A 26,819-nucleotide genomic window follows, 5' to 3' on the forward strand; every position below is an offset into this window, starting at 1 on the left:
TTTGTATTATTATATTATTGATATGGAAATTATCCCTAATCGTGAATTTCTTTTCCGGCGGAGTCGCGTGGACCAAGCGTCTGCGATCTAGCTAACACAGACTGACTTATCTATTATGTAAGTTACAAAATTAAGGTGACAACTGTTGCTAAAAAGATAACAAGAAAAAAAAATGGATTAAATCATTAAAAAATAAGTACTAAATGGTTTCAATCGAAGAGCTACTGAGGCGAGGATTGATATGTTCAACGTAGATACCGGGTGCACAAGTTCTTTACAAACAACCAGGCTTCTAGGCCCACTATCCGGCTTTGTCACGGATAAAGATGTATTTTTCTTATTAGTTTTGTCTATCAGTACCTATATAGGAAAGCTACCAACGACCTAACAAAAAATAATTAAAAAAACAGTACTATAGTGACGCAAGACAGTATTGTCCAACGCCCTACGAACCGCCATTACTTTTAATCGACACTTCTCTTACGCCGGGTCAGTCGTGCCGGCGATTCTAACTCGTTGCGGGTTGCGTGATAGGCATTGTCCAGAGACCTACGTAATTATTTAAACACTGTCCATACCAAATAGTTGTGACATCATTAGATTGCACGGATAGCTGATTGGTATAGGTCTTAATGCGAAACTCACTGTGCGCGATGTGTTGCGGGTTCGAGACCTGCGTAGTGAGGATTTTGAAAAAAGTCTAGTTAATTTCTTTGACACATTCGTCTGGACTAGTTAAGATTATTATCTTTACATACATACATCACATTATTATTTTTATATATCACCATTTTTTCAAACTTTGAAATGGATTAGGTTGTTTTCGATATGTTAGTCAATAAAGTAAGCTGTGGTATTCTTGTAGGAAATTTTACGATATCCAAACAATAAAGGAAATACTAATGCGGAATACAGATATTGCTTTTGTCGTTTACTTACGGAGATTGCAAGACTAATTTTGAAAGTCATAGAAACAACTAATCTTAAAAAGAATCGGGGTCTCAAACAGCATAATTTTACCGTCACTAAAACATACGTAGAATCAAACGACAACTATTAATAAATAAAAGTTTCTTAATAATTTAATACGTTTCCACAATTACAGCCAATTAAAGATTAACGAATGTGAATAAAATATCAAGTATAACTTGCAATGCAATGCTTATCTTACGTAAATAAAACACTTAAATCGGAGTTTATTGCATGTTTTAAAGATGGGCTAGTGAGTGCGAGTGCCCATACAAATGTATGGCTGGACGGCACAGTGACATAGTCTGGCTGGGGTGAGTGAACTGTTACACAAACATTCGCTCGTCGTGTCCTTGGCTTGTTTGGACACCAATGATGAGATGACTGTCACGCTAAAACAGCTGATTTCGAGATTTGTGCGTTTAGATGTGTTTATGTTGGTTATGAATGTTAGGAAGCTTATTAAATATGGGCGAAGAGTATATGGGCGATTTTTAATAAGGGCAATTTATAATATTTTTTTTTCCTACTTAGAAGATGCGATAGTTTATCGGGATTTCCCGACTAGTATAGGAGTGCATAATCCAGATCTAATGCGGCTAAGGCGACCTAATTTAATTCAATTTAAAGCATAAAGCTAACAAGCTTATCAATACTAGGTGTGAGGAAAAATAACGAGAGGGAACCCTTCTCACGATACTCAGAGGTTTCCTCTAGTTTTTTTTCTTAATTTCCGAATGTCTTATAACGCGGCAAAATAAAACTCTCGAAAGGTAAAAAGGTGTTATAATGAGGCCTTGCCGTCTTAATTCAGAAGCTATGATACATTAACCACTAAACGTAGTAATACAGTCATAACCAGCTATTCTTACAACAGGTAAACTTAGGAAGAATTACAATTTATAGTTTCAAGGACATGGACTAATAAAAAAACGAGGAAAATATTGAACCATCTTTACGTAATCCGGAAAACATTTCGTAAAAACCGAGATCTGACGTAAACGAGTATTGTTTTGCCATCTTTCAATGATGGATGGACTAATCGCGGAGGTTTTACTAAACTCATTACTTTAATAGACGGCTTTTAAATAAATTAAGTGTGTTAAGTAAACATTTACATGACAATGTTTTTCTCAATATAAATCAGACGTTTCCTAGTTATTTATAACAATAATTATATTTATAGATTCTTATTTTTGTATTCCTTACTTTTGTTGTTCCAAAGTGCTAAAAACCATACCCTAAGCTATAACTTAGGCTCCGCTGTCTGTTCGTTCGTCTGTCACCGGGCTTTATCTCATGAACCGTGATAACTTAACAACTAGTAAAAATAAAATCGTGGTAACTTTACGATTAGGTAGATATAGTGAAATTTTGATGGTTGACAATCAAGATATTTTTTTTTCTCCAGCCTATTTGGACGAGTTTACCGGACCGCGATGAACAGAGTAATTAAATAACATCATGTTCTTGGTAAATAAACAGGTAAACGGAGTCCAGATTATCAGATTTCCGCGGTAATATGAGAACAATAAAATGAAGGGCACACGTACAGAAACAGACACGGATGATCTTAACGAGATACGTAATGGAGCTGAACCAAATGTTTACTTAGATGCCGCTGATTATATCGTGTTCGGGTATACGGAAAACATTAACGGAGTAAGGAAAATAGAAATACTACACTAGTTAGGTACCTATATAGAAGAGTTTAAATTAAAACATTTACTATACGATGTCGAAACAAACGAAAAACAAAATACTACAATAGCAATTTATGTATAAAAGTCCAATTTAAAAGAAGTATTGAACGGTGTTTGTCAAACAATTTTCATTGGAATTACTACTTTAATAGGTATTAAGAAAAAAAATATAGTTAAAAGATTTAGTAAAAAAATCATCTATTTTGTCTTATCTTTGTCTACTGATAGACAAAGGTCTCCTATAGTAAGTCCGTCTATAGTTCCCTATCCTGCACCAGAACCAGCCCACACGGTATGCTATGAATTCATCCTACCACCATTTACGGGGCTGGCCTGATAAACATGGATGGTCAAGGCTACGAAAAAAAAGATCAACGAAGTCAATGTCCATAACTAACTCACCTTTATTACTCGCTGGCCACACGTTGCTTGTCGCGTTCTTTTTCGTTTTGTTATCTCTGAACATTAGAATATCCGGTACTTTGTTAGACTTATTATCTTTCGGTATCACATCCGGTACTCTATCAACATTCACTCTCACGAATTCTCCTTTCAACACTTTCGGGTTATCCTTTAAAAGCGGCGGCTGTGGAGCTTTGGGTTTTCTATGAAACAGTCGCTTCCTATCTGGTTTTGATGGGATCTCGATATCAGTGTATATTATGCTGTCTATCTCACCAACGTCATTCAAGTCGTTCCTTATGTTAATCAGACTCATTGGCTGATCGAATCGATTGTTCAAATTCTTCTGTTGAACAGACAAGTGAGTGACCCCATCGTTGTCAATCGTCTGCATCAGATCGTACTCATGACGGCCTTTATCAAACAGGCTGTAGTCGTCCATACTGTTCTTCCTGCTTTTGAAAATATCATAAGTTTTCTTCTTAGAAAACAAGTTTTCACTGCTCGCGTAGTTATTTGTATTCTTCGTCAGTCGGTTCCGCATCTTGAAGTATTTGTACGTGAAGTATATCCTCTTGAAGTCTTGTTCGTTCTCGAATTTGAGCGCTATGGCTTCCTTGTTTATGTTTTTGGTTACGTAAAAGACTAGAGTGTTCTCGCAATTGGGATAGTTCTCGATGTTAACGCAGTTTGTGATATCATCTATTGATATATTTTCGCATTTTGTCGGTTTTAGTTCTGTGTAGTCTTTGATCTGTTTCTTTTCATCGTCTGTGATATCTTCTTTCGTGAGGAGTTGCAGTTGGTCCTTCTCGTTGAAGCCGACGACGATGTTGTAGGCTAGCAGGGAGGTTGGCTTGCTGATGGTCAGGATGTCGAGCTGTTGGCTGGCGTTGTGCATCTTCTGACGAGCGACCATAGCCGCGAAGCCGCCTGTCCGGGCGGTTTTCTTTACTGTCATCTTGATTCTGAAACAAGAGAAAAATAATATTAGGTATTTTTTTAAATAAATTTATTCGTTTCGGAGGAATTGCTAACATTGGATTAAAGTTGCTCTATGAAGCTCTCCAGACGGCACTTGAAAGTATCAAGAACATTTTATTTAATGCTGAATCCAGGCTATTAGTAAAGGGAATACCTTAAAGTCTGGCCTTAATTTTTAAATACAATTTTATAAAATAGAGGTAATTGTAAATTGACCAATCAACATACAAATGTTTGCAATAAACGGTTACCCAATACCAAAGGTCATTTTACGTGAGCTTTTAAAACTTAAGTAAGTTTAGTGACAACATTACAAACTTTTACATATTAACCTTGGTTGTTAATTTTTAAGATATTTTAATCGTGTACTTAGTTTATAGTAATCATATAACGAAATGGTCTAGTAAAAACGCAGTACCAAATATTACGATGCTTAAGTGCTTTAAACGACTCCCGCTTCAAGAAATTTAATCCTTGCGTCGCGTTTTCACAAACATTCAAGTTAATTCACGAAGACACCTTGATTCAGAACATACATTTCTGGGTCACAGAAATGATTATCCGGGGATCGAAACTGCGACACGTCGAGCATATTTTGTTTTGACGTGATGACCTGAACCATTTGGCTATCCGAGCAGTCAAATAGGTACAACGTACCAAGAGGCACAATTATTGAGGAAGACTTATGTCCAGCAGAGGAATCCGGGCTGAATTGATTGATTGAAGTAGTATAATAGTGACAACCTAATAAAGAAAAGGTATGAAGGCATGACATTGTACAAGTAAACCAATAAAGTTCTGGAAGCCGATAGCAAAAAAAGTATTGTTCCAATTATACCATCAAACAATAAAGAAATATTGTAATAATCGATACTCCGAAACCAATCGAAGTTCAAATAATAACGAGCAATCTAACCGAATTCCGATCGATTCTGATTCGATACTCCAGAAAATCGTTTGGCAATCGATTTCAATTGATTGATAACTACCAATATTGTTGAAATTTGTACAATATTGGTAGTTTCGCAGTTATTGTCTTAAATTTCGAAGCGAACGTGTAACATAAAGCTTTCACTTACTTTCTTTCAATAATCGTTAATGTACTTATTAAATTTACTACAGCTTTGACCAACTTATGCTGTCTCTAATTCCAAATTAAGCATTTATAAAATAAATCTCATTTGATAGTTTTTGATCGATCGATAATTTTCTTTCTTGCCATCCAAGTGTGATGATTTTTGGCGCTTTAATTAAAACAAAATACGTAAAAAAATACATTTTCATAAAAAAGACGACTCCCGGAAGAGACTCAGGGCAAGCATTAATGGATCACGCGGACGACTGTCCTACACCGAGAGCGAACCTGCTACGTCGCGCAATAGGTTTTGCGTGGTGACCTCAACCATGCAGTCCATGGTTATGGTAGCTTAGTAATTTAAAGATCGGATTCGAAGGAGAGTAGCAATTATAAGTATTTGAACCCAGCGTTCGATGATCAGTCTACACTAAGAGGAGACCGTAGTGACAAGACCGGAAATATGTAGGTACCTTGCGCAATATCACATCATTAACTTATTATAACAAATTGAAGCTAAACGGTTGTTTCAAAATTTAATTTTCCATTAAATTGAATAATAATCAATCAGTCATATTATTAAGGTTTTATAACCTAATAATATAACATCGACATAGCGCCTCTGTATGCATATGTAGGTATATTTGCGATAAGTAAATACTTCATTTTTAGTTGTAAGATTCTTATTGATTTTAACCTATTCAGGGCCTGCGGACAATATAAAAACAATTCATTACATTTCTCCGAGAGCTAAATGTATTGAACTGACATGTCAACATCACGTCACTTGTCAAAAGCGAATGTCAATTCCATACATTTGAAATTTTCTTTATGACTACTCTGATTCGATACATTGTCTAGACTTAGACCTTTACGTAACACATTTCCCTCATCCCCAGAATTTCTAGATAAATCTCAATAGACGAGTATGTTAGAGAAAGCGTAATAAAAAATATTTGAGACAATAGTTTGTCGTAAGCGTGCGACAGAATGTGATACAAGCTTCCTAGTGATGCGCAATGAATTAGTGTTGTGACACGGTGTAAGGTGTGACACGTAAGCGTTACCTAATGAATGGTGATGGTCTAGTGGTTAGTAGCTTTAACTGCTATATTGGAAGTTGTGGGTTCGATTCCTTCATTATAGTGAGCAAGGATGTTTGTTCTGTGTCTGGTCATTATTTTTGTGCAACATTTTTGTAAAAAATATTTTAAAATGCTTATCTGTCGTCTAGTAATCAGAATACAAGCCTTGCTTGGTCTATGACTTAGACTTTAGAAAATTATTATTAAAAGCTATTTTTAAAAAGATAATATGTTTATTCAATATTATTAGAAACATAATTTCAAATTAAGATTACTGTACGGACGACCAAAAACTTCTCAAAGCTGACTGTACGGATCAAAACACCAAATATTTAAATTCAGAGTTCTCCGAACGATGGTCGTTGGAGGAATCCAGAAAATCCTCTTTCTTTGAGTATCTTATAGAAAACATAGCCATCATCAACCGCCCATATTCGTCCACCGCTTGACATAGGCCTCCCCAATTGCACGCCATCGAGATCTATCTTCGGCTGCTCGCATCCAGCTCCTGTCAGCCATCCTACGCAGATCATTACTCCACCGTGTCTGAGGACGTCCTATACTATGATAATACTTATATAATATTATATATTATGTTTTATTAAATAAACCTATACTTATGTAAAGTATTCAAGGTCCGTTTGACAGACGTCACCTACTTTCTATTCACAAATCTTTATAAATTGACGTTACTTTATTTATCGTATTTTGCAATACGCATTTAGATCAGTAGGTATATTTTTTTTTGCAATGTTTTGCGTGAAATGTATTTTTGATGTAAATAATGCTTATAAAACATGCGTAAGCTTATTTATTTTGAATGTGCATGACAATCTTAATGTAATAGGGCTTATCTAATAAAACAATTGATCATTGTCTAGTGAAAGTATAATTAATAGTCATTTGACCTGTAAGATGCGTAGTCTCATAATGTAATAGTGTTGCAGTTAAAATATTATTGAATTCTTGTGTGTTAAATTATTTATTACTGCAAAAGACAAGTTAGGAAAATTAATAGCTACTGTTAACACAATCACTATCATCTTGATAGCCAAGGCGTTTGTTTCCTTAGTATTAACAAATAAGCCATGACAAATCAATTAAAACACCAATCTAACATTCAAACAACAATTATCAGACATCTCGTCAAAGTACCCATTAAGTAAATAGAAAATGTCGGTCAAATTATACACAATAACCTTATTCAACAATCGCGAACATCTATACCTCGGACCAGAGTTACTTCCAGATGTTCTAAAACAAAAGAAGATCGCGTGGGAAACAGTTTTACATAATATGTAGCGCATTTCCGAGTCATATATAAAGTGGGTGAACTTTTGTAACCTGGCAACATTAGATGGATTATCTAAAGAGTTCTAGTTATGAACTATCGCAAGCAATGAAGCTTAATGAGAATTACACAAAAATTACTTAGATTTTGGATTTGTCGGTCGAATTGTGAAACGTGTTACCTTTGCGTGAACGTAACTTTATATCCAATTATAATTATGGCTAATTATGAAACTGGTTTTGATATAAGATAGGGATCATTTTTATCCACGATTATTCATTATGTCAAGGCTTTATGTAACGTTTAAGGATGTGTCGTTTAGTTCGTGAGATGGTAATCGATTACGCTTAATTAATGACATAATATTCGCGCCATTTTTATGTAAGATGGCGGAAAATGAAGAATGTGCGGATGGAACCATAGTTGATAGGCAAAAGAACATTGATAGGATGACGTGACTGAACACCAGTTACTAAATTGCAATGCACATGTATTAATTAATTCTACGATTTGAGTTGTTCATGAATTTCATTGCCTGTTTTGCTTTTATGCGTTTAAAAAAAAAATTACGTAACGAACTCCTTTGAGGAAAATTTCTGAAAGTTTGAATTTAAGAACGGTTCGATATTATTAGTTTTTTTTTTAAGATTTTGGAGTCAGCAAGGAGTGAATGAATTAAGGAATGGTAGGAGTAAAAAATCCCTTGAAAATTATATGTAGTTTTTATTATTTTAGTTATTTTAAAGGTTTTAAGAACCACGCGTGCATTCTGAATTTAAATAGCTTATGGGTGGGTTATAAAATGTTAAACAAAACCTATTTCCTCATTCAAATAACACGAGAGAATGGTGTCACGCATATTAATTTATAGATTAATATTACTAGTATAAGACCGGTAGGGTCAGTATTTATATTTCCATATAGGCTTTAGAACAATTATGTAGTCTAGATATAAAAGGATTGGCAATAGAATTAAAAATATTTTGAATTTAGTTATGACAAAAATATAGCTCAATTTTATAAACACGTAATTGAGTCAGTTAGACTGTATCTAGACATAGGGCAAAGGAAGTTTGAATTTCGAACGATACATTAAAAAATAACTTTATTTCACATCTTAGAGAGAAACCAAGGATAATATTTTTCTTCATCTTGTTAATTGACACTTATTTAATTAAATTATAATTATAATCAATATCTTGCTTCTCCAGCTACGACTTTTTAAAAGGCTATTCAATTTTAAAGCGTGATACGTATGAGGTAATTAAAAAAACATAAACATAAAAACCTCTAAAATAAAAATCTGAGAAAATAATTACGCAACCAAACTTCGTAATTAAAACGAAAAAAAGCTAAAAAAAACAATTGTAATAATAAAGAATACCCGGAAACAATGACACCTGAGTGTTGCCATAATCTCGGACGATTCTCATCGCGTCGCGTTTTCACTATGACAATGGTTTAAATGTTTTTTCACATGATTATGCAGTTTGAGACAGTTTTATATGAAAGTATTAAGCTGAAACCACCTGCCACTGTCCCAGACCATTATAAGTAATTACTGGTACATAATTTGACATTATTTGACTTTGAAAGTTGAAATATTTTTTTAAGGAGGAAGATTGAAATTTTTAATTTTGTTGTGAGAGGATCTCTATTTTGACGTAATGTGTTTTTTAATGTGATTAAGAATAGTCTTCTACAGTTTAATACATTTTAATATGTTTATTTCTGATAGATTTACCTAAATAGAGTCTTGCACATGTGGCCTAAATGTTTATGAAACCCGCCTCTCCACAAGGATAAAATCACTTACTGTGGAAGTCGTTTTGAAAAAAGACAAGGAATGGTTATTAATTTATTTAATTACGTAATTTACTTTTAACTGGGACACCTCAATCAAACAAAATCCCCAAAGGCTTCCAAATACAAATCAAATCCATTTCAAAAATGGAACTACCATTGACAATAACATTGTAGCAATTGGAGCACCATTAATAAAGCTTGGCCGATATTCTCGACATTGGTACATTGCCTTTTAAGACAATTCTATAAATAGCCAGCCTTATACTAGGTCAATGGCTACCCAGAACATATGTGGAAGTCTCCTTATAAATGTCTTCCGAGATATAAAAGGCTTATTAAGTTGTAGGCCTCGAATGAAAAAGCTTATGACCCCCACAAACATGGTACTATAAATATTGTTCTTGAACTGTTGTACGCCTTGAGATAAACAGAAATGGATCTAATGGGTGAATCATCGTAAATTGTGTGTCCTTAGTTTGATATATGTGAACGAAATGATCTAATTACGACCATATTTTCTAATATTCTTAATTCAAAGTCAAAAATGTAATTTTCTGATGACATGAGCGCTTAATCAATGTATTAATTAAGCTAGTAAAGGTTAGTTTTCGAATATTTTAAATTGACATTAAGTTTAGTACAATTTTTGAAGTCATAGTGTCTATTATATGATATCAATTATATTTTTTTCAAACAGTTTCATAAACTAAGGTACGTGGTTGGCGCCATAAAACAATAACAAAAGCCAAGCGCTTCTATTATTGAACGTGGAACATCTACTTTTAAATAAAGAACCTATTCTTAATTACTCGATTCATCCAACCATAAACAACGAGACGTGCAAAAAGTTTGATTAACTTTACAAAAACGGCCAGCCCTATATGACCGGGCAAGGACAAGGCCGGGTCAGGCCGTCACGCGGAAGTTTACTTGATAGCAATGAACTGTGAAATTAATTCACAGCTGTTCGGACATCGTGGAATAATTGATATGTCCTTGTAAGTTCAGAAAGTTAAATATCCAATTGAATTCTTCTTTCAAATCTATCATGAAAGTCTAGCCTAATTGATAAGATTTTTTTTTTCAATATATTTTTTTCTCCCATGCCGACGATAGTATGAGATGCATTTTTAAATATATTCACAAATTTTGACATACATATTTACGTCACACAGAGTTTCATCACCGTTTCGATTCCACGATGCAAGAATCGAATGAAGTAGAATGATCGTAAGAAAGTATCACGATGAGATGACACAATCATTTATTACCTACACGTAAACCTTTTTGTATTATTTGCAGCCATTAGAGTGTACTATTAACTCAAGATATCAATAGTATTGCAATCTTACAAATGATTATGATACGAGTTATCTAACACGTTCGCATAGAGGCAGTATCTGCTAATATGATATCCAATCAATAATAATTGGACATATGATGTGTTTCGCCGCGAGGTGAAGTTAAGGTATATTAAATTGTTTGTTTAAGTTCATTGAACCAATAAAAGAATTGAATGAATTGAGAAAATAATTGGATGATTGATGCAACAACGGAGTAACAATTTTTGTGAATCATCAAGGCAAGAGTTTGCAATAGAAATGAATAAGCTGTCGTTGTATTCAATTATATTCAGTCAGGCTGGAAGCTGACACCAAGTTTTTTGGGATAAGGCTCTGCATAAAGAAAGGTGTCGCCAAGAAATCTCACTTGGCTGTCCACGTCAGCTCATAATCAAGGACTCCGGCGATCCCATCTAGGACTAGGATTAAATCAGAATAAAAATGCTATAAATTTAAATTATAATCTATAAATAAATACAATCTGGGTAACAAGTTTCATCCAAATCCGTTCAGTAATTTTTGCGTTAAGGAGTAACAAACATGCATCCATACAAAGCAGCTTCCAAGTTTATAATTAAGTAGGATTGTTTAAAACTTCGCTTAGTTTTAAATCATGTTATTACTAAAATTAATGTATTTGATAACACATGATTGACATAGCATTGTATAAAATGTTATTAAAACCAACAATTCTAATGCAAAGCCGCCTAATTATATACCTACAATTAATTTACAATCTGATGAGGAAGCAATGTTCAGTAATTCCGTGCTAATTGTGTCTAATCTTGGGCTACAATTAAATAGACATCTACATCTAAAATCTAACGAGAAAGTAGACTTTCTCAATTCTCTGGAAACCGCGATATCACCTTGGGAAGAGCAGACAATACCCTTATTGTGTAACTTACCAACTTAACTTAACACATAACAGAAATATTGAACACCTTATGTGGACTACATAAGGTTTAAATTACGTTTTGTGGAATGCAGGTGTATGTTTGAGTATCTTGTTTGGTGTCAGATCGTTGAAGCTGTGACACTTTAGTTTTAATTCCGCTTTTATTTGACACGTTTATAAATAATTATGTTTTGATTAGATTAAATTGCTCGCTCATACAATGGTGTTTTCCCTTCATTAAAAAGATTATCACAATCCACGCCATGTCCACAAATAACGTTATTGCAAGTGAGATCTAATCATCATATGCATAGAATTGACTTTTCTTTACCATTAAGTTGCATATCTTTGACAACTTAATAGCCAAAAAGTATCAAATAGTTAGAGTCAGTACCCAAAGGCTAAAAAACCTATGTTAAAGCTGCTGTTTGTTTGTCCCTCTGCCACGAGGCTATATCTGTTGACATTTTATAGGGGATGTGTTTCTGTTGCCAATATAACAACAAATACTAGAAATAAAGATTGGTTAAGCAACGATGGTTAAATTTTTTGCTTTACAAATAAATTTATGTGTATCACACCATCCAATTAGATCGCTTTTCTGTAGCTTATTTGTACGGAATCCACAGGTTTGATTCAAATTTCATTTCATGGACTATTTTTCTTAACTCGTCTTTAAAACTTACAATACAGCAGCAGACTTACTATACAGCTAATACAGGAAAAATGCTGTTTCTTGTGAAAAATACCTTTATATATTGTTCTATATTCTCAGTAACGAAGATTTACGGACGCGAATTGAAATACCGTTAAACGGGGTAAAAGAGTTTCAAGGGGCGAATAGAAAAGTTTTTAAAGGTATCGCATGCGTTTGCTTACCTACATAAAAATGCGTAAACACAGTTGTTCCATGAGATGCTTGAGGATACTACTGACTGAACATATTAACCCTCATATTTTGTCTTGTTAAACGTCGAAAACTTAATAAAAACTATTTTTCTATCCACCCCAATAATACTTCTATTTACCCCGTTTTACCCTTCCAAAATTAAACAATAATATTTTTTAAATATAACACATACAAAATGTTAACTTTTAAATGCACATCTTCACCTCAGAACATTAAAACAAACGATTATAATATATGTAGATGAATTCATTAAAAGTGAAAACTTATACAGTAGTCCACACAACTACAACCACACTTAAGCGTCAAAACAACTCTATCCCAAAGGCTTAAGATGGAAAATCGAGATTGTTTCTTGTCAGTTTTCATGGGGTTGACTGTACAGTCGGAGGCATCTCATTATAAAGATAAGATGAAGTGTTTGGTCTTTGTATTTTCTTTCCTATTAAAGTTATGATTGCATTTCTGTGAAAAGAACTTCAACGATTATGTATGATTAATGGTTAAAGTTGACGTTTCCTATTTCAATTTAAAGGAAAGCTTTGATGTGGAACACCTAGGGCGAAGGGTATATAACTATAGAAATATGTGAAGCCCCATACTAGCGCGGTGGTTTTGATACAATTTTACCTTTGAATAGTTTTGTAATGTAACAAAATAATAATACGTAATTGATGTGCTATGTAAACTGAATAATTTAATAACGATAATAGTTGATAAATAACGTCTACCCCCGGAAAATGTCTAGTATCACTCTTACGATACGAAATTCATCAATGGGTTTTGAAGCTCAATATATTTGTTACTCAGAAAGTAACATACATTTTAAGTTGAATTACCTATATGATTTACAATGAACATTTTTATTCTATTTTAAAGACGTAGACGTAAGACTGCACAAAAAGAGTGTAATTTTTTAAATATTTTTATTAAATGAATTGCAGAAACAATTATAAAGCATTAATTTGCTCAAGTGTCAACTAGAAACCGATAGAAAGGCCAGGCACCGGCTGTCGCACATAATTCGGAGATAATTAGCCAATCTCGTTTAACGCGATACACACATTGCGCTTGCGCATTCCGACTGATTAGCGCTGGGGCGTTGCTCACACCGCAGTGTACAATGTCTATACATAATAATTTTGTTAGTTACAAAACTAATTTTAGTATTGTTATTTAATAATTTATTGAATTAAAGTAACTCTGTTTGACCAAACTTGTGGGACTTATATTTTTTGGGGCACTTGCCTTTTTACAGGACAGTATTAGATTCTAATTAAATAATAATATGTCTTTGAAATCGCGAAAAACAACATTTAATAGAATATTTTTAATTACATCTAATATTTTTTGATTCTCATATTTTTTGATTTTTGATTCTCTCTGATATCCCGCATGAAAATGTTTTTTATTACACCACGGTGTGATACGCGGCCAGCAGACGCGGCAAAATCTTCTACTTTTACTTAATATCACGTCGAGAAAGTAGTGGGTGATAAACGTTCACGTTATTGGTTTAGTTAAATCGAACTGAGGTTCCTCGAGAATCAAGAAATACTATTTGATGTTTTAGTATTAGAATGTTTTGCATTTATTTTAATTTTTAAAATACTTTGTAACCCAATACAGTTAAAAAAATGGTTTTCTTGACCTTTAGCTACGTTTTTCTGTAGAGTACCTTTCTTTATCTACCAACCACAATATGTATAATAACTTATTAGTTTTAAAATTCTTTGCACGCAACCCTACAACTACCGATTCCATGAGAACTCGATACTCTCGCTGATAAAATGCACGTTTATCGAATTAATTCCGAGATCAAACAATATAAAATTTATTGTTTAATAAACAACGCTACCAGGAAACCAGAGAACGAAGGAGGCACAATAGCAATAACGCGGGGCTATCCAGTTGCGTGAGATTGTTCGCGCATGCGCTCCCACGGGCTCCAGATGCCCGCGTCCGATGTTACACGATTATTTACGATGCAACCCGAACGGACGGCTGCATTACGTGTTGTATAAAAGCGGACAACTAGCAATTAAGAGCAATTTTTGTGCAATAATTGCTGGTAAATTGCAATTTTTATAACGATGTTTTTAATCGTTTTATAAATTTAAAATTCGATTGATTATTGTGTATATTTTTGCTATAGTTTTGCTATTGGTAGATACGTGATAGAGCAAGAGCGGAATGCACTTGCTAGTTTATTGCTAGATTTGAATTCTATTTATTGGTTAGGTTCGAACGGGTCGTGGTGAAAACATATTGGAATTATGCAATGCCTAATGACGCGTACAATCTTTGCGGTGCGTTGATATATGAGAGTGCCAACATTCAGGCAACAGGAAGAGTAACTAGCTATAATTAATCAAAACCTGGTAAATATTGAGTTTAGTAATAATTTGTCATTTTGTATCATAAGGCAGCATTTACGTGACGTTTAAATTAATTCATTATAGATGCAGGAATAGGGATGTGAACGGGTAATGCATTTTGATAATGAATTTTTGCTAAATTGTAGTACCTATGTACTTTCATTCCAAAGACGTTTTTTTATTGTCTTAGAGCATTTTGTCTTGTTGTTTTAATCTGCCAATGTTATTATGAATCCATTTTTTTTAATAGTGGAATCCAACAGAGGTATGCTACGATACATCCAGATATTCATTCTTAAAAATAATCCTAAACTAAACACTTACTAAAGAATGTAATTAAACTAATTAATATGTAAAGATGTCCCTACAAAGCATAATTTATTCAGAATATTCATTCAGGTAGACAGTTACATAAGACGTGTGGTAACACTGATTGATTATAATATTGAGTAACAAGTCGTTCCAATTATAAAATAAACGCTTATTTAGCTATTTTCGCGCTTAACAGATAATTGAACGATTAGAATTATTATTTCATTATAAGACATTCATAATTTTGTAATCACTCATCATTTATTTGTCAATAGTTTTTTATAATTATTGCAATCGTTAGTAAGGTGAATCGATAGTTGATAATCGATTATAATTACTTGAAATATTAAATCGGTATTTTTTTTCATTAAATGCGCACTAGATGTCGTGATTTTCCATCCTTATTAGACTAGATACTAATCAATTTCGTATTAATATGTACAAAACAAAAGTTTAAAACTTCCTAAATTGCAATTACTTTTACAAACTTTCTATAACTAGGTACAAGGTCAAAAAAGATTTATTTCATTTAAATTATTATAATCGGATATAATGTAAGCTCGTAAAAGTGGAACGGAACGTCACACAGACACCTTTATGTATGTAAATTCGCGGCAAGTGAACGAATTTTAAAAGCATAAATTAGAAAACATTAAACTATGTATTTTTATTGCTGTAAATTATTATTTCCTTGAATCGACTTAAGAATAAAAAAAACATCACACGAGCCTTACTTAAAAAAAACTAAAACAGTGCATGGGGCGATAGTTTTCGGCTTTATAAATAGCCAATGTAAACTCACTAATAATTCTATTGCTACATGGATTTTCTAAATGAGTTTTATAATTTCTGAGGGAGTCTGTTTCTACGTCACAAATGATAATATATGTAATCATGTAGAGGACATTCAGAAAAAAAAACGTGTGCTTCAAAATGGCCGCGGAATCACTTGCTTTAAGCGTAGTAGGTAACACTTAAACTATTAAATTATATTAAAATGGTGATGAGTGATGAATATAGTTATTTACGTTGTTGACGTTATTATTTATGGTGATGGAACACAACAAGTCACACCTACGTGCTCTTCACAATGAACTTATAATTACGTAGGACTATGAATGGCGTATTAAAAACAAGGTGTTTTTATGACTAAAAAATGGCGTTTAAGAAGTATGTTACTAAAATATGTATCTATTATACAACTCTAACATTCTAAATAATATTGTAACACTGTTTAATTAATTCGTAATATTTTTTTGAACTGTATACTTTTACGCAAAATATATTTTTTTTGTTCCAAAAAGAACAAAGATAATTTTTTTTTCGGGCTGGTTCCATGAGGCCCAGGACAGAGAATCGTGGAAGGATTTGGTCGTTGCCTTTGCCCAGCAGTGACAGACAGTGGGCAAAAAAAAACGAAAAACAATTGATTCTGTAAGTGGAACTTTAGAGTACTTCCATATTTGTAAAGTTCTGATTCAGATACCGCCATTGCAGTATTTCTGAATCATCATAGCGTAATGATATGTTATGGTTGAACATCTTAACCTTCACTTGACTTTATGTACACAACAACAATCATAAACTATTATATTGACAATTTGATGGTCGTGTAAACATCGAAACATCACGATATACAGAATAATTGTCACGAAACAAAAATAAACAATTATACGGCAATAAGTATAAGTGAAACGTGAATTATATTCTTCTTGATGTTTTTCGTCTTAAAAAAATTACAATTAAAAAACAATAATTTAAAGAATTAAATCGATTTACGCACTAAAGACGTTATACTTGTTATGATACATGAAATACGAACACTTAGACTAAGAAAGACAAACTTTGACGACAAAATATTTAGTGCCTATTATTAGAAACTCTTAGCTAAAGGAATGTTAATCTAAATTCTAAAAATAAGACCTAACAAAAAAGCATAATTATAGCTTTAAAATAACTCCATAAATGCACTGAAAGGTTTCTGAATAGCCGCCTATCTCCTTTGATCTCTGAGGAAATGACAAACAGACGTAATATTTTATGAAGCTGCTCATAATCAATGATGACTAGTGCTGCAATTTCCGGAATCACCAGGACCGCTAGTGATGTAACCAATCCATCAACACTAATAGCCATCGCTGCTAATAAATCAAAGGGAAGAGCGAAATGTAAACAAATGAAAGATGATTATTTTATATGTCCGCTGCACGGTAATTGTTAAAGCCTTTTCATATGTTGTTCTGCATTAAATATCCTAAATGGGACACAAAAATGTTGTTGGATCAATAATTAATCATACTGAAAATTTTCGTCACAATAGAATTTATAAATTCACCAAAAACATGACTATCTAAAAAATTACGACAAAATTTACATCGAAGAAATTAGCAGATATTGATTATAACTTTTTAATCAAAAACTTGACGCAATGATTTCAAATGTTTTGGATTAAAGTCGAAGTTCAACACTAGCGTCCAAACATTGTGCTTGTGTCATACTCATTGACAATGTTCTCGGATAGCCGGCAACGCACATGTGAACAGGCCCTAAGTAACTGAATGACAGATAAACTCAAGGAAGTGTCAAGCGTAGGCAAATGAGTGGAAATAAGTAGAAAATGGTGTCCATGTGTGGTCGAGGCAGGCTCCCACAGGTGGTAATGTCAGCTAATGTGATCAGCGAACAGCGCCATCTATTAGAGTAATATGTAAAGTAAGTAATCGTTGTGGAAGCGTGACAGCGCATTACGAGGTATAGAGCGCTATCTCTCTTCCTCACATGCCATAACATTACTCTGAAAGTCGGAGGTAGTTCCTCGGGAATGCTGGATTACGTAATGCGAAGATGATTTTTGTGTGTCACGCTTTTCAAGGCTTGATTGCTGATGCATGGGAAATGTGTATTAATGTGATGGGCAGATGTTTTGATTTGTAGAAGGAGCTTCTCATAATGTTTAGCAGAGATTGGGATAGAAGAGTCGTTTGAAAACAGAGCTATCAGCAATATAGCAGTATGTACGACCTACGGCCACCGTAAGGTTGGGCCTGCGGGTGGCGGGGAGGGCACCTTGTCACTCGATCAGCCAGCAGGACAAGAAGGAGACGGGCGCGTCGTCCTGCTCCTCCGTTCTTATGAGGAGTGAGGGGTGTGCTTTTTACACCCATCCCTTGAGAAGGAGTACAAAGGACTAGAGCCAGCCAGAGTCGCGCAGAGTATGCGCGAGCGATCCCGTGACTCTGGCTACAGCAGTAGAAGGGGCCCGGGGTGTTTTTAGTCGGTGGAAGTCCGACATATCCCCACGCCGTGCCCTCGACGTGGGTTGAAGACATTAGCGTTTCACCCCGGAAAAAAAAGAATATAGCAGTATGTAATACCAGTAAAATCGTTAACGACAAAAGAAAACGCTCCAATGTATGGCGATGACGTATTGTTTCGATAAGTCACGTGACTTATCGACTTAGCCTGTCACCTTCATAATTTTATTCGTTTTTCTATTGACGATCACGATTGTAGAAGTGTAACTTGGCTAGAGGGGCTTTAATGAGCCAATATCTTCTGAAAATGTTTTTAAGACTCAGAATATCAGTGCAGTGGCTTTCATTCATAGCGGTTGACCTACAAATCAACAATTGTCAATTAAAAAGTTGTGAAAACGCATTATATTGTATCGATTAATATCGGTGACCAACTTAATCTTTATTAACGTTTAAGTTTATAGCTAATTTTTATTTAAGACTTTAAGTAGTTTTTACATTCCAGTTAGGGACATAAAACTCCCGTGGTCTGTGCCACATTGTAACGCATTGCAAAGGAACGTCAACAAAACGCGGATGACGTAGCACGGCGATTTAGATTTAGTCAGTAGGAGTATGACACTACCCTCTACCTTAGCGGATGTCCAGAACTATTCAGTCGCCTTGCCAGAAAAAAATGACATAAAGACTAACTTTAATACTGATTAGCAGTTAAAAGAAACCTAACAGTATGACTCTAGAAATCAACTTTTCAGTCAGTCAGTATTATTTATGAATAAGACGGCAATTTTCCCACAAGTTGCGCTTCAAAACGACACACACGTGCAAAAACAAAACTCATATTCGCGATCAAATGGCCATTGTCTGGCAACATCAACATATCAGCCTTCCTGACAAGAAGTCATACCAAACCGTCGTCAGTCCATCAACATTATATAATGCAAAGCTTTTGATATTTCGCGACAAACCAGGAAGAAAAGCTTAGCATACCTAGTATACCGACCACCACTCTTAACGTAATACTGCTGCGAGGAAATGAGACGCCGCTCTACATTATGTAGCTCTATCCCGCTTCCACAGCTGAGATAACATAACTTTAACAGGTGACGGATGCTCAGATGATTTGTACGTGGGAAAGTTTCGAATTCCGAAGTTACGCATCCACTTCAGATAAATGCTTCGGAAGATGCAGACGTTTGGAATGTACTTGGTCTAGGTGAAATGCATTCTCTTGTATATTTGACGAGTGATGTTCAAGACCTAAATGGCTTGGAGTATTTGCGGTGTTAGACGACAATATTTTGTTTGTACTGCTAATAGAAGGACAGTTAAGTAACTAAAGAACTCTATAACATGTACAAAGGTAAGGCAAGGTACATCGTGTTAAGTGTTTTGACACCAAACATTGCTATAAGATTGTCTTAAAATCCTTTCAAGTGCGATTCGCGGTACTGAAGGAAATTGAAGTTTGAAAAATAAATCGTCATCGGTAACATTTACGATTGTTGCTTTGCCTCGATTTTTATTTTAATTAGGTTGTTATTATAGTGGCAACAGACATACATCATCTGTCTGGGTATCGCAGTTTATGAGATACAGAATGGTAATCGACTTATAGACAGCGGAGCCTAAGAAATATGGGTCCCATTTTACTCTACGATTACAATATACGTCGAATCATAATAGTTATCAGCTTGATTGAGCAGCAGATTTGAGCAGTAACTGATCAGAAACTTTAGGCAAGTATAGCTTCAGCAAAGTACAATTTAAATTAAAACAGACGGTGCAATAGTATTCATCCAGATAAATAAGATCAAATCTAAGGCCAATGGTTGGAACAAATGTTGGGTTAATAAAGGTAAGTACTTTGCACATCATAAGTTGGCACAAACATTGTGCGTGACTGAACCAAATGTAACACATTCAAGTAAATGCTTCGAGAAACTAAACCACAGACTTATAGAGCAGCAGCCAGAGCCATTTAGTATTATTGCGACCTCTTTTCGATATGTAGGCCTTGAAACGTAATGTACATAAATAACACCACAATCCCTACCAATGCCTACCATCATCTTAAAGAAAGACAATTGCAAGTGTGGGAGAGAGACGGCGCTCTACATTATGTACTGTCTATCTGGCTCGCACAATCACAAGAATCTTACTTTAAGATGTGAATAGTTCTCCAGGTCTCGTATAAGAAAAGCTTCTGTATTGAAAGCCTCGTCTTATGCACATTGGCTCTTTATTGAATGACATTAACAGATCGTTCTAATGAATGGATCGACACGAACAGATTGGCCATTCGGAATGAATGACGCAATCAATTAAAAAGGTTGTCATTAAATTTTGTAATTCGAATTTTTAAACCGTTGGAGTTGACGACATGATTGTTTTTTTTTAAGAGTTCAAATCGGTTACCATTTTTTACATTTCAATTTAAATTATCAGTGAGTTTAATTATTTAAAAATATAAAAATCCAATTTAGAATTCCGAATTTACCTACCTATCCTCATATAGATACTACTTAATCTCGGAATGTGAATTAATCTGTACCAGTTTGTTGCCACGATTAATTACATTGTCTGTCTGTACTCCGTTGTGTCTCTCCGACTAAAATGTTTACAACATTTATGTCTCGGAAGCAATCGGAATGTTCAATTGGTGTTTATTCGCAATTGTCCAGTTCAATCATTGCTTTCCACAATAAAACGGTCAGTGACTGTTACAAAAAATGTTTACAATCTGACATCGACAATAGGACGAGTTGACAGCAAAAAGTTTTCATTGTTTGGATGGGAACTTTATCAGCCTCACAACAAAATTGCTACACGATGTTGGTCAAGGCATCGCGACGTTTACTAAACACACCGCGATAACGTTTTGTAAACAATTTTCAAAATAGATTGCCTGGTCGTGTTGTAATCTAGACTTTAAGAAACGTGTCTGCAAACAAAATGCAACGAAGATCAAAAAAACAGCTACACGAACGAGTTTGTAAACTCAAAATATTGAAACGTTAGTTTAAGTCAACTAGGAATTATCAATGGAAACGTGACCAAAACCAAGCTTCGGATTTATGAAACAAAATAAAATCACAAAACTTTTGAAAACAGAACTGTAGCGGCATTCAGCCACTACGCGCTTTACTTTGGCACAATGGACTGATTTCTTTGCCTCTTTTCGCGTTCCCGCGCAGATGATAAAGATTTTTTTTAACGGTACAACTATGGCGCGTACAATAAGATGAAAATGAAAGTTTCGATTAGTTTTTGCTGTAGTTCGCTTTCGTTGGGTGCTATAGTCATAATAGACGTTGATAATGAGATCGCTGGCTGTTATTATGATGTCCCGGCATGGCTGTGATATATCGAGAGATTGATTTGATGAGTCATTCAAATTGTAGGTACGCGTCGATTGCCAGGAGAAAATGTAGAAATTGTGATGCGTGTGTCATGATAACAATGTTGTTTAGCTGTCATTGTAATTTGAAGGCCGCTATGAAACACGATTTATTATTACTATTACCTAATGTCCTTTTAAGGATGTGAGTAAAAAAGTACCTAAGTATCTATTATGATTAAAACTTAAGTTTTCTAATTGTAAAATAATATTTAAAAGCCTTTTAGGACACTAATCTCGTATAGTATTTTTGTTTATGTAAGTGTGCCACTAGTTGGTACCTAATAAAAGGATCTTCAATTTCTTTTACAAATTAAGCATACGACTTGAAAATGTAAATGAAGCAATGAGAATATTATTGATAATAATAAGCAATGCATTATTCTAACAACATGTGCCTACCTTAACATGCAGATGCAACGGACCCAAAGAAGTCTGGCTTAACAATAGACCACAGACAACACTTACGGGACAATTTGCTATAAAATAGAATGATTCACAGCTCATTGTCTATGCACAGAGCGTCAATCGTGAACGGAATTCAAGGGCACTATGACAACATCTTCGCTGCAATATGTTTAAAAACATAAATTTACCATAAACATAGATTGGCGTGAAACAATATGGCGTAATCAATAAATAATTAAATTGTCATTCTATTATTTACTTTGCGCTATTATTGTCATAAGATATTATTTTCTTTCAATGTGCAATGCATTTTGCTATTTATCAGGTTGTGTCGGTCCGTAAGGATATAACAAAGTTTGAATAAATAAACTTTTATAGTTCTCTTCGTGACTAATTATTTTTGTTGATAAAAATAATTCATGTATTAGTGGACTAATTACACGACAGTGTTTAATTGAAAGAAAGTGTGGGACGCTGTTTACAATCAAGCATCATTAACGCAAACAGTCCGTGAGAACTTTATACAATGCCAACTTGTCACCTACCACCATTTCTTAAAATAGAGATGTTCTTGTGGGAGAGGGACGTAGCTCTAGGTCTATATAGTGCTTTCTCTCTTCAACAAGCGAAACAATCTTGCTAAAAATTGAGATGGTAGAATCTGACTTTTCTAATGTCAGACAATGTTTTACGGCAATTAATTATTGTAAGATAATAGATAATGAATCATTTTACGATGGTCGTTTATAAAATGGCGAATTTTATATCGAATTTATTTGTGAGGAAAACGGTGGAAATCGCTTATCAAAATTTAATCTTTGTTATTTTTCGTGCATGTCATTTGACTGTTTATATTTACTATATTTTTTTCTAAGTGTTTATGGTTTATAAGTTCAATATAAATAAAATGTTTATTTCTGACAATTTTTGACACAGATTTTATCCAATTTAGACACCAGTCTCGATATTATGATCAGAATTCTATTCTGCATCATCTATCTGTTCATATACTTCAGATGATGTGAAAAAGATTTTCTTTTATTTGTCTAGTTAGTTCAACTCGCGAGTCGCGACCCCGCCACCGAACTGTATTAGAACCTAGTCGGGCAATGCCGATATATAGGCGTCAGTAAACCCAATATACTTACTTACATTACGCAGTATTTAGTGCACTGGGTATTTTGTTTCCCGTGAGTGATGCTTTGCATGTAACACGAAAAGAACGCCGAGTAATTCGGATAATCGTAATTTTCCACTGCTATTCTAATTGACTGCAAAAACATTAATTACTTTACTGCTACCGGTAAATGTCTTTAATCTATGGTCACGATACAACCTTGAAAGAAATTTACTATAATGTTGTTCGTTAAATATTAATTAACAAGGATAGGTGATATAAGGCCGTTGTTATTCGGTTTTGAAGATGCTTTAAACAATTTCATCATGAATTGCCTCGATCCAAATTATAAATATCTTCAATAGTTAATTAACAATACCACTGTTTTAACATGATAAGAGTTTTACTTAGGTTAGCAGATCCTGGTCATATACGTGAAGACTTGTAATTGGTTTTTTGTCAACTATAGTTGTTTATTTATTAAGTTTTATCTTTTAAGCTGTAAGTCTTCCACAGTATAATAAATAAATAAATATTTTCACCGAACATATAACTTTAATCAAGGAAATGTTTGTCAAAAAGCCAATTTTGCATAAAAAACACTCTTTTCAATCTAGATACTATAAAGTGCCTAGTTTTGCAGTACATTTGCAAGCGTTACTAAAAAAATAATAGACAGAACGTGCATCCGAGTACTCGATTATAATACTCGATTATCGGACATCAAATCGATAGGAGACGTGATGATAAACATACGACAAAGGTATCACGATTCATTGAGGAATTGTCAATCGTTATGTTTCATAATACTCATTGTAATCATAAAATTATATGTAATGTATACAAAGAACCACACAAATGTACTATACATGAAATAAATTCCATCTTTATGTTATAAAAGATAAGGTTCATTTTCGGTATGGCTTTTCACGTTCTTGTGTGCATCACCGTACGCTAAATCGCTCGTGACCCGTGCGAGGGTGCAAGCATTGCGATAGTCATTTGCAATAATTGTAAGCATTACAATATGGACTAAGAAATAATTGCTTTTGCGTGGATCGTCGTCGAAATTGTGTTTTATTGGGTCCGAGTGATGTATTGACCTGAGGATCTAAACGTGGCACTTATCAGGGCACCAATTTCATAATAGTAAATTTATACTAATATGTAAAGCTGAAGAGTTAGTTTGTTTGTTTGAACGCGCTAATCTCAGGAACTACTGGTTCGAATTGGAAATTATTTTTGTGTTGAATAGACCATTTATCGAGGAAGGTTTTAGGCTATATAACATCACACTGCGACTAATGGAAGCGAAGATACAAAGAAAAATGTGGAAAAAAACAGGGCGGGTATAAATCATAACTTATATCACTAAACACGCGGACGAAGTCGCGGGTAACAGCTAGTAGTATATACATACACATAGTAATAAATTACCACTATTCGTATAATTCTAAGCATTTTTCAGAACCGTAATTGGAAATTCAGTACGGGGTGGAACTCACTGTTAAAACAATGAGTTGGGGAATTGTATAAATATTATAAAGCTTAAGAATTCGTTTCTAACGCGCTAATGTCAAAAACAACTGCTTCGATTTGCAAAATTCTAACAGTGTTGGATAGCTCATGTATCGAGGCAGGCTAAAGGCTATATACCATCAAGACGACGTCCCACATAACATTTGTTTTTACATAATATATGACATGTCTAACCCAGAAGACTAAACTATCCACAAAAGACCAAACAGTTTGAAGTCTTTTGTAAACCGTTTGTACTTTCTCATACTTATACATATAATATTTGCGTAAGGATCGAATTCTTCTGCAATACCAAATAAAAAGTCGGCGAAGTAAAATGACACCGCTAACCGCGTCTCGTATTCTGTTAATAGTAATGTTGTAGTTTAATGCGAAATAAGGATTTTAGTGGTATTTCTAGGTATGAAAGTATGATGGCTAAAAAACAATATTATCAAATGGAAGCCTAATGGTAATATTTGGTTGTTAATTTTCTTTTCTTTTTTTATTATTTCGAATCATTAACATGACTGCTAGAGAATTAATATATGCAAAAAATGGGCATTCGCGTAGATACAAATAATAATTAAAATTTAAAGTGCGATAAAAATAATTAACATTTACAAAGTTCAAGCACAAATAAATAAAATGTATTGCGATGTCAAAATAATTTAACTTTATGCATGACATTGATATTTACATTATCTAAAAATGTTAAATACTGTACCTACTGTAACACTTTAATAGGTATTCTAATTACATAAAAATATTAATTGTTAAAATATGTAAAGATAAATCTAAATTTTATTTATTTATTACATAATGACTCTACAATCTATATCTATAGTTTGTTTTAATATTATCAATTTTTGTATAGGAGAAAAGTCATTTCTATTTTGATTCGTAACTCACGCTTTGTACTTAAATAAAATCTACTCGAAATTACATACTTTTTAAATATATATTTTGAAATTACGCATATTCTATTAATACTTTTTTATTGTGTGTACTTTCTAGGTATTATTAAGAAATATTAAATTGTTAGCTTGACCGCGACACAATCACTGACTGGTTAACTCGATATGTTATTACGAAATATGTTTCTGTCTGTATGTTATGAGTCCTTTTTAGTATTTGCCTATTTGGTTATCTTATCTTCTTTTTAATATGTAGTTTATTACCGTAGCTACCGAGCGGTAATTATGAATAGCTCTGTGTAGTAGATACACACCACTATTTCATTAAAAATAAAAAAGAATAGATGCCAGCCTGTAGTTGTCATAAAGCAGGATAAAAACCTCTTTTAATGAAAGTTTCGGACGATACTTATAAGGCATTAATTACGAAATAATTTTAAAAGATTGCTAAGTCTTGTCTAGCTAATATTATGAAACATAAATATTAACGAAGTATTTTAAAGCATTTATTTGTACGGTACCAGAGAATCGTTTAACACTCAGGCTGTATTCTACATTCCTAAGCGAAGTGCCTTAGGCCGGGCAATCTTTAGTCTATGAAAGTCGGCACCGCGCCATAAAGTAGAGTTTTCGAACTTACGTACTTGTCTCAAATTCCTTTCCAGTTTTCTCCTGAAACAAATTAAGTCTATATTAGAATCGTATTTTTTTAATTTATCAAAAGTTCTTTTATTATAAACAATTGCAGTATATTTCATTACATTCTTTGTTTATAAATATCCCTATCTATTTGATAAACATAATGATATGGTTTCTAGGCCAAGTAGAAGAATACACAAATTGTATATACCTCAACAGAGACTGCATTTGTTTTCCTCCAATGTTTTTTGTATGGCTATTCGTATTTACAACAAGCTACCTGATTATTTTAAATCTTTAAAATTTACTATATTTAAGGCAAAACTTTTTCAACTATTAAATGAAAAATGTTATTATTCAATAGATGACTATTTAAATGACAAACTGTGACCTTTTAGCTTATATGACATGTA

The 26,819-nt window shown here is 33.7% G+C and overlaps 1 protein-coding gene across 3 annotated transcripts in view; it reads right to left on the minus strand.

Annotated features, from left to right (window-relative positions):
• The window catches only part of LOC113502761, a 97,668-nt gene that overhangs the window by 12,766 nt on the left and 58,083 nt on the right, over window positions 1–26,819 (minus strand). Inside the window, exons 2-3 of one of the 3 annotated variants that reach the window (XM_026884431.1) lie at window positions 26,412–26,439; window positions 3,075–4,042 (exon numbers count right to left, since the gene is read on the minus strand). In XM_026884431.1, coding sequence (XP_026740232.1) covers window positions 3,075–4,035 — 961 coding nt within the window. In that variant the 5' untranslated portion in view covers window positions 4,036–4,042; window positions 26,412–26,439. Of the gene's footprint in view, window positions 1–3,074; window positions 4,043–22,209; window positions 22,470–26,407; window positions 26,440–26,819 lie in introns of those variants that run through there. The other 2 variants (XM_026884432.1, XM_026884430.1) reach the window with 2 other exon arrangements.

Source organism: Trichoplusia ni, chromosome 18, assembly GCF_003590095.1.
Source record: "Trichoplusia ni isolate ovarian cell line Hi5 chromosome 18, tn1, whole genome shotgun sequence".
NCBI lineage: Eukaryota > Metazoa > Arthropoda > Insecta > Lepidoptera > Noctuidae > Trichoplusia > Trichoplusia ni.